The sequence below is a fragment of the Triticum dicoccoides genome, chromosome 3B (genome assembly GCF_002162155.2).
Source record: "Triticum dicoccoides isolate Atlit2015 ecotype Zavitan chromosome 3B, WEW_v2.0, whole genome shotgun sequence".
Classification (NCBI taxonomy): Eukaryota; Viridiplantae; Streptophyta; class Magnoliopsida; order Poales; family Poaceae; genus Triticum; species Triticum dicoccoides.
In genome coordinates this window covers 105,642,510-105,654,057 of record NC_041385.1, presented here as the reverse complement: position 1 = coordinate 105,654,057, position 11,548 = coordinate 105,642,510, and the positions used below count along the sequence as shown (strand labels likewise).

The 11,548-nt window shown below is 48.1% G+C and overlaps 2 protein-coding genes across 3 annotated transcripts in view; one reads left to right on the top strand and one right to left on the bottom strand.

The window, feature by feature from the left end:
* The first annotated feature begins 206 nt into the window (after positions 1-206).
* On the top strand, positions 207-7,130 carry LOC119275034 (cytochrome P450 90D2-like). Of its 2 annotated transcripts, none has more exons than XM_037555805.1 (8): positions 207-658; positions 831-1,167; positions 2,209-2,358; positions 2,562-2,816; positions 4,060-4,149; positions 4,232-4,417; positions 4,700-4,836; positions 6,653-7,130. In XM_037555805.1, the coding sequence occupies exons 1-8, from the start codon at positions 417-419 to the stop codon at positions 6,738-6,740; spliced, it is 1,485 nt and encodes a 494-aa protein (XP_037411702.1). In that variant the 5' UTR covers positions 207-416; the 3' UTR covers positions 6,741-7,130. The 2 variants fall into 2 exon arrangements, with proteins under 2 accessions (XP_037411702.1, XP_037411703.1); XM_037555806.1 differs by having other exon boundaries at positions 210-658; positions 4,715-4,836.
* Positions 7,131-9,647: 2,517 nt separating this feature from the next.
* LOC119275036 (DEAD-box ATP-dependent RNA helicase 20-like) overlaps positions 9,648-11,548 on the bottom strand; it is a 4,039-nt gene continuing 2,138 nt past the window's right edge. Inside the window, exons 5-10 of the mRNA XM_037555808.1 lie at positions 11,289-11,455; positions 10,922-11,014; positions 10,730-10,815; positions 10,417-10,643; positions 10,097-10,330; positions 9,648-9,955 (exon numbers count right to left, since the gene is read on the bottom strand). Coding sequence (XP_037411705.1) covers positions 9,906-9,955; positions 10,097-10,330; positions 10,417-10,643; positions 10,730-10,815; positions 10,922-11,014; positions 11,289-11,455 — 857 coding nt within the window. The 3' untranslated portion in view covers positions 9,648-9,905. The remainder of the gene's footprint in view (positions 9,956-10,096; positions 10,331-10,416; positions 10,644-10,729; positions 10,816-10,921; positions 11,015-11,288; positions 11,456-11,548) is intronic.

Sequence of the window (11,548 nt, the reverse complement as noted above, 5' to 3'; positions counted from 1 at the left end):
GACAGCGGACAGAGAAAAAGAAACACACAAAAATAGCGAAGGAAGATATATGTAGCCAGTACTCCGTCCATAGTACCAACACTGTGCCACGATACACAATGATAGATGTGGAGACTAAGCAAAAAACATATACTACTATACGAAATCTCAATCCTCCCAATTGCTTATATTCAGAAAATCTCTCTCCTGCTCGCCTTCGCCCGTACCTTTTGCGCTTGGCTGCTGCCAATTCTGTTCCTCCCCACTCGCCTACATATAAGTGCTCCTCTCCTCTGAACCTCTCGTCCTCTCGTAGTCGCGTGCCTCCACCTCCACTACACCGCACCGCGCCATCAGAAGGCCGGCCGGGTCGGTCGGTGCAAGGATATTGCACACACACGCTCGCAGACACGGTGTGACAGCAATTGCCTCCGGCGATGTCCGTTTCTTGGCCGGCGCCGTCGACGTGCGCGGCCGCCGGGGCCCTCCTGGCCGCCGCGTGGCTGCTGTGCTTCAGGCTGTTCCCGGCCGTGGCGAGGCCGAGAAGGCGGGCGATGAAGACGGGGGCGCAGCTCCCTCCCGGCAGCTTCGGGTGGCCGGTCGTCGGCGAGACGCTGGACTTCGTCTCCTGCGCCTACTCCCCACGCCCCGAGGCGTTCGTTGACAAGCGCCGCCTCCGGTGAGTAAAATTAAGCCGTCAGACTCGTCTCTTTTCCCTGGCGCAGCACAGTGGCGGCACGCGTGCGCGTGGCATCATCCGTCCATCGATGCCATGCCATGCCATGCCAGCGCGCGCGCATGCACGTGCGTGCGTGGTACTGTACTGACACGGGCGCGGCGCGTGCATGCAGGTACGGCAGCGCGGTGTTCCGGTCGCACCTGTTCGGGTCGGCGACGGTAGTGACGGCGGACGCGGAGGTGAACCGGTTCGTGCTGCAGAGCGACGCGCGGTCGTTCGTACCGTGGTACCCGCGGTCGCTGACGGAGCTCATGGGCAAGTCCTCCATCCTCGTCATCAACGGCAGCCTGCAGCGCCGCGTCCACGGCCTCGTCGGCGCCTTCTTCAAGTCGCCGCAGCTCAAGGCGCAGGTCACCGCCGACATGCAGCGCCTCCTCGCCCCGGCGCTCGCCGCCTGGCGCGAGCAGGGGCCCGGCGCGCGCCTCCGCATCCAGGACCACGCCAAGACGGTACGTCCCCTGCCTACATACCATCTCCCTCCATCCATCCATTTTCTCATCTCATCGTACAACCACCGTCTCCCCCTCGATCGATCGATAGCTCGATTTCTAGCACTACGACGACGAGTCTAGCCTCTAGGTACGACGACGTGTGCGTACGTGCGTCAGAGAGAAAGAAAGAATCGGGATGGATTGAATTGGATTACTACAAGTAGCGGTCGTATGGCGCGCACACCGGCGTGCACACGTGCGGCGCCGTGTCACCACATGGAAGGAAGGGGAAGCCCAACCCCGAAAGGGGGTGGGGTCTCTCTCTCCTCGCCATGCCTGTGACGTGCGTGTGCTAGAGATAGAGAGAGAGTGAAGGGGAGGGGGGTTGGGAGACTGTGACTGTGCGGGTGCGGCATCTTAATGAGATTGTGGGGAGCTGCTGGTGCCTACCCTGTGTTTCTCCTCCCCCATTCAATTCCGCCCCCTCCCTACCCTCGGTGGGGCCCACACGCAGGATTTGATTATTACCACCAGCGAGCAAAAGAAATCATCTCTCCTCGCAAGGGATGTACTGTTACAGTCACAGTGATACGTACTGGTGTGAAGGAGGAGTACTTATTAGTATACCGTTTGGTGATTCTTTTTAAAGACACACACCTATTATAGAGGTTCATGATAAGTACTTCCTCTTTAAATAAATATAAGATCGTTTAAATCAATATAGAGAGGGAGTACAAACATCCTAAAACCCTAACTTATCTACTGGCTGGAGTCGAGGCATTAGGATTTACCCTGCCCGTCACCGGCCACCAGAGCGACAGACGTAAGCTCGAGGGGAGAAAGACTTTTCCTAGTCACCTTGCGAGGGGGAAGGAAACGTCGCAACTTGCATGCGGTGAATTTGAGCTACATGTGGAAATTTTGCGGCGAATTCACTGCATTTCAAGCAAAATCTAGATGAAGAGGCGCCTTGCAATATTACATGAAAATGATTTAAGAGTAGTACTACTGGAGGGACATGAATGAATGAATGATGAATGTGGTGTGTGCGTGTTGCAGATTGTGTTCCAGATCCTGGTGCGGGCTCTGATCGGGCTGGAGGCAGGCCCAGAGATGCAGCAGCTCAAGCAGCAATTCCAGGAATTTATTGTCGGACTCATGTCCCTTCCCATTAAGCTGCCAGGGACTAGGCTCTACAGATCCCTCCAGGTACGTACTACTACCCTCTTTCATTTCACTCGCTCTCCACCCATCCATCCATGCATGCACACCCACACGCTGCAACTGTCTCTCCCATAGTCCCATGCACCTGCCAATATGGCAGCGAGACGAAAGGCATCAATGTCACAACGCCACCATCGTTGTTCCTTCTGCTCACTTCTCTTTCTCTCTGGGTGCGCCCGTGCGTGCAGGCCAAGAAGAGGATGGCGAGGGTCGTACAGAGGATCATACAGGAGAAGAGGAGGAGGAGGGCCCTCGACGGCGGCGGCGCGCCGAGAGACGCCATCGACGTGCTCATGGGCGACGGCAGTGAGGAGCTCACCGACGAGCTCATATCCGACAACATGATCGACTTCATGATCCCCGCCGAGGACTCCGTGCCGGTGCTCATCACGCTCGCCGTCAAGTTCCTCAGCGAGTGCCCCCTCGCCTTGCAACAGCTTGAGGTACCTTCTAAAACTCCATCTCACTGATACTACTTAGTTTCTGTCAGCATTCTGGTCAGCTGGAGCCAGAGCCCAACTGATTAATCTGAACAAATTAGAATCAACAGTTATCTTTTTTTTTTTTGCTGAATGTGCATGAACATCGCAAACCTGCCAATTCAAGCCAGACATGAACTCGTCTTTTACTTCTCACATAATTCAATTCTTTTTTTTTGCGGGTGTCACACAGTTCAGTTCATCTGTGTCTTGAGCAAAACTGGAGGTAGTACAGAAGAATTTTTTAGATCGTTGTCATCACATAAAGGATCGTGCCAACCTTGGTCCATGCCTTTCTTGTTGGCATCTACGTGACGTGAGGATTAACTATTGTTGTTTACACTACCTATGTGCCTAAAAAACTGTAGCCCAACTCTGCAACAAGACATGCACACACACACATTGTTAATGGATAATGTCAGGTACACACACATCCCATCGAAATTGGCCACCACCTTCACACTCAAGTGCTTAGCATCATGAGATGTGGCATCTAACTCGGTCGATTCATCAGTCATGTTGTTACTTACTCTACTATGCCGTCGCTTTACTTTATTTTGGACACTGTCATGGCACCTAATCCTTGTCACATAGCTTTTGACACCTGATGGCATGATGGCAAGTGCTAATTTGTCCAGCTAGTGCAACCAAAATATCTACTCATGTACCACTGTTAACTAATTTCCACCCTATGAAAAACTAAGTTGAACAGAACAAAATGGTAAATCAAACCAATCACTATTGTTGTTTCTGGAGTAGTACATGTATGTTTCTGAGATACAGTTTCATCAGTTGGTGAAACAGAAGGGCCGTGAACATTCCCTAGCTAGCATGTAGTACATCCTATTGCGCAAGCAGCAGCATCATGCCATTCACTAGTTTCCATTTACAGCGCTACAGTGTGTAGAAATTACTCGTGTGTCGACTCTGTTTCTGTCTTGATGCCATGTGAACAATGAACTCATTCAAGCCTCTGCGGGCCAAGTACTGTTAGGGAACATGCCTAGGTAATAGCTATCTCGATTTTTCCTGCGGTAGAAAAAAATTTGGGACCTTTTATTTCAGTAGTACTCCCTCAGTCCCATAATGTTGTCAAAAAAACTTCTTACATTACGAGACTGTCAAAAAAACTCCTTACATTATGGGACTGAGGGGGTACTAATCATTTTATGCGACAATGATTGGTGACACATTTTGACTGTGCCAGGAGGAGAACATGCAGCTCAAGATGAGAAAAACCGACCTGGGTGAAACCTTGCAATGGACTGACTACATGTCCTTGTCATTCACGCAGCATGTAAGAAATACTATCAAGATTAGCACCTTGATTTACATAATATCTTCGTTTCCATTCTATAAATAAGACATTTTACATGTAGGTGATAACGGAGACGCTGCGGATTGGGAACATCATCAGTGGGATCATGCGCAAGGCGGTCCGCGACGTCGAAGTGAAGGGGCATCTCATCCCCAAAGGATGGCGTGTGTTCATGTACTTCCGGTCGGTCCACCTCGACGACATGCTCTACAAGGATCCCTGCAAGTTCAATCCATGGAGGTGGAAGGTGAGGACGAGCCCCACATTTGGTAGAGATGCTCATCCAGTTGCTACTCCTTTAGGCAACACCAACATGGTAGGGGGGTTCGATGAGTGGGTCTTGTGGGACTCCTGGCATGTGGGTTTAAGAACACGAAACGCTGAGCAAATCATGCATGATAGGAATAACCTAAAAGGAAAAATGATGAAAAATGGTGGGGTGCTGTGCTATACCAGTTGTGGAGCTTTATATGATTGCCATTTGATTTTGGGAAACCTAATAATGTGTTTATCGGTCTGAAAAAAAAAGTGTGTCAATCAACAGGAGAAGGACATGAGCACTAGCAGCTTCACCCCTTTTGGTGGTGGGCAGAGGCTGTGCCCGGGCCTGGATCTGGCCAGGCTGGAAGCTTCCATCTTTCTCCACCACTTGGTCACCAGCTTCAGGTATGTATGTATTCATGGATCACTCGTCGCTCCCGCTCTCATTCTCACCCGTGCATGCAAGCATCACACCACCTAGCCTGCCTGCCAGCTACTCTCCGGTCCTTCATCGTTGGTTGCATGCATAAATGATCGAGAACCACTCGGATATATAGACATGTCTCTCATCTCCCCATCACATCACTTGAGCCTAGCAAATAGCTTTGTTTTCTTTGCCATTCTAACGCACAATGCATGTATATACAATGTCCTAGTAACAGAGGTCGTAGCACGAAGAGATATTTTAAGACTTGATTCGCCCGCACAACTTATTAGATTTTACTCCCTCCAGCGTTTTTTACATTAGAGAGAGTCGGCCAAGCCTTTGGTCTCCGCTTGAGTGTCAGATAACGCACCATTTCCCCCTCTCAAAGACTGTAAAATTACGCCGCGCATTCTTCGCCGAAATACTGCTGTTTGCACTGGGTGCATTGACGTGATATCGGTCGACCGGGGTCGCCAATAATTTGGGAAGGGAGGTTCGGATCTTCTTCAATCTATGACAGTACAGGCAGATGAAAGCTAGCTAGGGAGGTCCAGGTCCAGGCCCAGGCCAAGGGAAGGGACCCCTACACTACCACACTACCCTACACCGACGGACCCTGCCTATATAGAGGTTGGGCTTTGCGTCGAGAGAGGAGGGACGGGGGGGTCCGTTCCGTTGGCGCGTGGGGCCACACGTGCGACGCGGCCGGCCACCAACAAGTAGCGCCGACTCCTACCATGCCATAGGAGGGCTAGGAGGAAGGCTATATGGCTCCTACTCGTAGCGGCCGCACGCGTGCGTCCGTCCGTCCGTGTGGGATCGAGACCGAAGACCGAGCACAAGGGCACGCCGGCCGCACGTGTGTACACAAGCATCATCCATACCCAGTGCGTGTTCACAGCTATGTACGCGTGCGGCGTCGACACGACATGCGCCGCACCCCCCACCAGCACGTGCGAGGGGGACACCCGCACCCACCCTTGTGCCTGCCGCTGCGGCGCCGGCATCCGCACGTGCCAGTCGTCGGCGGCCGCTGCCGCACAGTGCCCGCACGGCGTAGTGCAGTAGGTGACTAGGTACGCGCTATAGTGCTGCTCCAGTGGGGCGGCCGCATGATCCAAAGTCCAAGTGCACTATACTGGTATATGGGCACGTACGTCATCGGTCTATCGGCCTGTGGAATACTCCTACGTACATACTGCACTACGTGGTGGAAAAGTTTGGCGACATGCATGTAATGTGGCGGTTGACTCCTCTGGTGGTCAAACGGGAGTGCTCGACCGGCTGGATCAGACGGATGACATGCTTCGTGTCTGCTCCGGTCCGGATCGTGATTGAGCTGCTGCTGCATGAAAGAAACCCAATAAAATATGCGCGCGCATGCGCCTCTCACTTTGACCGGCGCGCCAGGGCATGGCGCCGCTGCATGGCAGCATGGCTGTTTTTGTTTCTTTGCATTTGCAGTACGTACCACAAAAAACAATCGCCCTTTACGTTTTTCACCTTGGCCAGTACGTAGTAGAATATGAGCCTGTTGGTAGCATATGTTTGTGCCCATCAAGATTTGCACATATTTTTTACACTCCTATAACCTATTGCATAGTAGTAGTAGGAGTATATGCAAGTGGGCACTGCACCGCACACTACTAAATAAAAATAAAACAAGCAGATTAATGCTGAGATGCATGCGCATCAAGATCGTGTGGCTGACGGCGAGATCCACGACATATATGTATGATGTACTATCGTTTGTTGCCTGACAATGACAATGACGTTGGATTGGAATGGATGCAGGTGGGTGGCCGAGGAGGACCACATCGTCAACTTCCCCACCGTGCGCCTCAAGGGAGGCATGCCCATCAGGGTCACCGCCAAAGACTAGCTACCCGTTACTCGGACCATCGTCCTTGATCAACTCCCGGCAGCAGCCAAGCCAGCCAAAGGCTCAAGTTACATGTGCATATACATAATGCTACTGCTACAAGTATGTGGTGTTATCCATAGCAAGGTTAAAAGCCCCTTCAAGGAGTAAGCTAGCTAGGCAACATCTGATGTGAGTACATAGGGGGGCATGTAGAAGTGTTGTAGGGGAGCTTAATTAGCCAAGGAGTAGTAGGTGCCACTGATGATCACTGTGGCTCGTTAATCATAGCAGAGGGAGACTCTGACCGATGATGCATGCTGTTATAGTAGTATAAGTAGTAGTATAGTGCTTGTGTCACAAGGAATAGATATATCATCTATGTATACATGGAAGAACTTTGCCATCTGCTTTGCTCCATGGTTTGAAATGCTAGGTGGTTTGCTTGCTTGCTTGCATGGGTCGATACGCAGCAGCGCGCGGCGTGTTGGCTCTGAAACCCCCCTAATGGTGTGATTCTGAATGTAGTAATCATCATGGTTGATCAATGAAAAGCTTTTTCCCCGCAAAAGAAAATGCTAGATGGCCCTGCGTGTGATGGCAACGCAATGCAACCAGGTGATAGGACTTTCGGCCGCTGCAAAGCTGGGGCTGTGTCTGATCAATAAAGTTGGGTTGGGGCTAGGTCGTGCACCCCTACCGCTAAGGGCTTTGGTTGTAGGCTGGTATACCCTACCGGATGAGGATCCCCTGATGTGGGCTATTTTACCTTTGAGTCACTGACAGATGGGTCCCACGAAGCATGGGGCCCGCCTGTCAATGACTCAAAGGCAGGGTATATCAGGGATTGCTACGTAGAGGATCCATGTCCCTACCCTACCGCCATCTATCGATTTCTAGTCCAGCGGGAAGTACATAGGTCCTAGAGAGATACCAGAGAAGTCCAACATGGAGAGGATGGATGGATAGATGGATGGACAGTGTGAGTTCAGCTTTGTTGGATCCTGCAAATTTTCAGTTGCAGCTGCAAAGAGATGCTGTCACATCCAGTGAAAGAAAGGGCAAAGGAGCTGGATCCTTTTGGGGGATGCTTTCAAGAGCAGACGGCTGAAATTGCCAAGCATAAACACGTAGTATACTACTCTCTCCGTAAAGAAATATACAAACGATTTAGATCACTGAAGTAGTGATCTAAATGCTTTTATACTTCTTTACAGAGGGAGTAGTAGAGAGTGGTATCTCAAGATCACAGGCTTCTTCCTTTTATGAGTACTTGTCCTTTCTTGTTTCCATTATGTAAGCTAGGTTCCTATGAAGCATGCTAGAGAGAAACCAAGGGTTTGTTTGCAACGCAAGTCATTCCTCGCGATCGCAAAGAAGATCCAGCTACTGCTACGATCTAACACCAACATCTACTATCTAGCTTGGCTGGCCTCTGCTGCAGCTTCCTGACCGGTGTGCCCGGCAGCGACTAAATGAGATGGGCTTTGGGGAGCACGAGAGGCAGAGCATGGGCATGGGCACAAGCTGTCTCTGTCGGGCACAATGATGATGATCTATATACTTAACATTCCTTTCCCCTCCAGCTTACGTAGATAAACTTGCTGACCTGAGGTAACTTGTAGCGTTATTAGCGACACAAAAGCTGTAGTACGGACCACAACAAGACCCAGCGGAGGCCTACTGAATGAGCAAATACAGATGCCCATAGATATGCAGTTGGACACATGAAGAGGACAGATAGCAACTTGACACATGGACACCATAATGCTAACACAAAGTGAAATGGCAGACTACAAAGGTTCAGAGACACTGATCTAAGACCATGAGCTGAAATAAGTGGGAATCCACACAGTAATCAGGAATCAACCAAGTGGGATAACACAAACTTTCAACTGAAAAAGAAAACAATATGGGAGCTCGCAGGGACAAATAATGAGACCGGTAAGATTGGAGCTCAAATAGGCGACTTAATGTAAATACCGATGATGAAATATAGGTCACCGAAGAGAACTTGTAGTGCAGATTGCACCCAACAAACTTTGAGCCCCAAGAGTAATAGACAAGACTGTGCGGATGTACTAAGAACATGTATAGCAGGACCAACATATTTTTGATGTAGAAATGGCGATAAGATACGCTCAACAAGGCAGTGGTACAAACTGCAAAGTAACTGTGGACCTGACTGCAACAAGAGAGTCTCTTCGTAGAAACAAAATCCGGTTTTCAGGCATCATGATAGATAACTCCAAATGACAGATGTAGTATTAGACATGCAACAGCAGCAAGGACCACAAATCAATTTGTTCTGGCAGATCTTATTTACCATAAGATCGTGGACCAGTACAGCAAAAGCTGGTGGGAAGCTGAAGATGGTACTAACAAAGATGTGGATATATCAGCAGCAACCACTAGAGGGAAGCACTGCCCAGCAGGGTCATTAACTTCACACTGCAATTTCCATGTAGGGGCATTGACTTGTCATGCACCCCATGCAAAATCTAAGCAAAAGAACACTATGGGACAACATTCTGACAGAGATGTTTCTTACATCGTGTGCAGAACTTTTAACTCAATCATGGTGTCAAAAGTATCCTATGTCGGGCAAACACCTATCATGGCCGTCTAGTTCGAACAATGCTTATGACCACAACCTTATGAAGGGAAGCTGTGACCATCCATACCATACGATCTACATTTATCGTGACATGGTGAGAGGGGGGGAAATCTCACTGTACCAATTGGAAGAAACCCCATTCTAGGTTCCAGCTGACAACCACAACAGTTATTTCTCATCAGTGACAAGAGGAAAACAAACAGAAGAGGAACTGCGCAAAACTAATGATGCATTGATATTCAGTATTACGGACCCAACGTAGGTGAATATGGTATTATGGAAATAAATTACGTCATGTATTGACACTGATGGGACCAAAATATGAGTTTCGCTGTCACTCAGCAAAACTGACAACTGAACTATTTTCTACTGAAACTGCATGATTGTGACACATTTCTAGCTATTAGACAGAATGGGTGAAAAAGTTTCAGTCAACACAGCATGGTATCCAAAGTAAATAAATCCACCTTTACCGGACACTAGCCAAAAGATCCAGTGAGCCAGAAATACATGATCATCCACAAAGAAATGTCAAATATCGCTCTTTGCAACAGCTGAATATTTTAATGTCAGCTCCATGAACGACCACCTCCATGCCCTCTGTATCTATCACGATAACCTGCAAAATGCAATAATTATCAGACCCAACTCAACAAGATGGCTTTCAACAATGTCTAGGGGTAAACAAAATAATGGGTGCAGAACAAAGAATCAGCAGATCTGTATATCTTGAAAAAAAGTAATCCAACAGAAAACTTACCCAAAGAAGGAGGTGGTGCACCACGGCCCATATTAGCCAATTCAGGGCTGACCTTTTGTCCAGCTTCAACTAAAATGCTAATAAGATCCTTGGCAAATCTGGCGTTAGCAGCCGTGAAAAAGCTGTAGGCTGTCCCTGTTGCTCCAGCTCTGCCAGTTCGACCAATGCGATGGACATAATCCTCCAGAGACCCCGGAAAGTCATAGTTAATGACATACTTGACATCCTTAACATCTGTTTTCAAGATATACAGAATACATATTAATCTACCTGTGTTACCTAATTTATAACTTATTGTTTCTGAGGGAATTTCTGTATACCTAAGCCTCGAGCAGCAACATCAGTAGCTGTCATAATAGGGCTTTTCCCTGACTTGAATTCAGAAAGAACCCAATCTCTTTCAGCTTGGCTCTTGTCACCATGGATAGACAGAGCAGGCCAACCATCCATTCGAAGCTGTCGGGTGATCTGATCGCATCCTTTCTTGGTGTCCATGAATACTAAAATTCGGCTGCCATCCATTATATCCTCCAGTAGATTGACCAACCTTTATGTCACAATGGTTCAGTATTAAGGCGCTGTATTAGCATTTTGAGTACATATTATGTAATTGAAAATGAAACAGAATCCTACTTGTTATACTTCTGACTCTCAGATAATATCTCTACATGCTGACAAATAGCATGATTAGCTTTCAGTTCTTCAGAACCAATTATAACCTGCATCACGCCAAATTAAAATTTGCTGAAATGCAACACATAAATTTTCATACTAGTAGTATGTAAGAAATCCGCTAGCACAACGAACTGTGGGCACAATGTTCACCTTGTATGGATCAAAAAGGAAAGTCCTTGCTAGGAGCTCAACTTCCTTTGGCCAGGTAGCACTCCAATAAAGTGTTTGTCGATCTGGACGAATCTGAAGCAAGATATAATCTTTTGACATCATTTTTTAGACTTGCCGAGTTTCAGTAAAGCCAATACTAATTTTGATGGGTAATGGATAATAACTATATGGTGGATAAATGATTTGACAACCTCATCATAATAACTCAATTTATAGCAAAAATGACAATGTGCAAGTCAAGAAGGCACATATCAAATGGAGAAGATCAGAACATTGATTTTCACGTACATTCAGGATTTACCCTATAATGCAATAAATTGTGTTGTGGGAAAGGGAAGAGGTGTACCTGAGAAACAATTTTCTTAATCTGAGGTTCAAAACCCATGTCTAGCATTCGATCTGCCTCGTCTAAAACAAGGTATGTGACCCTCCGCAAATTTGTGTGATGTGATTCCATCATATCAATTAGTCTTCCTGGCGTGGCTATAATAATTTCAACACCTAACACAAGAACAATCGGACTATCACCAGTCATGTAAAGAACCAATAAAAACCAACACAAATAGCAAGTAACTACATCAATTGAGTATAGACCAACAGAAAATC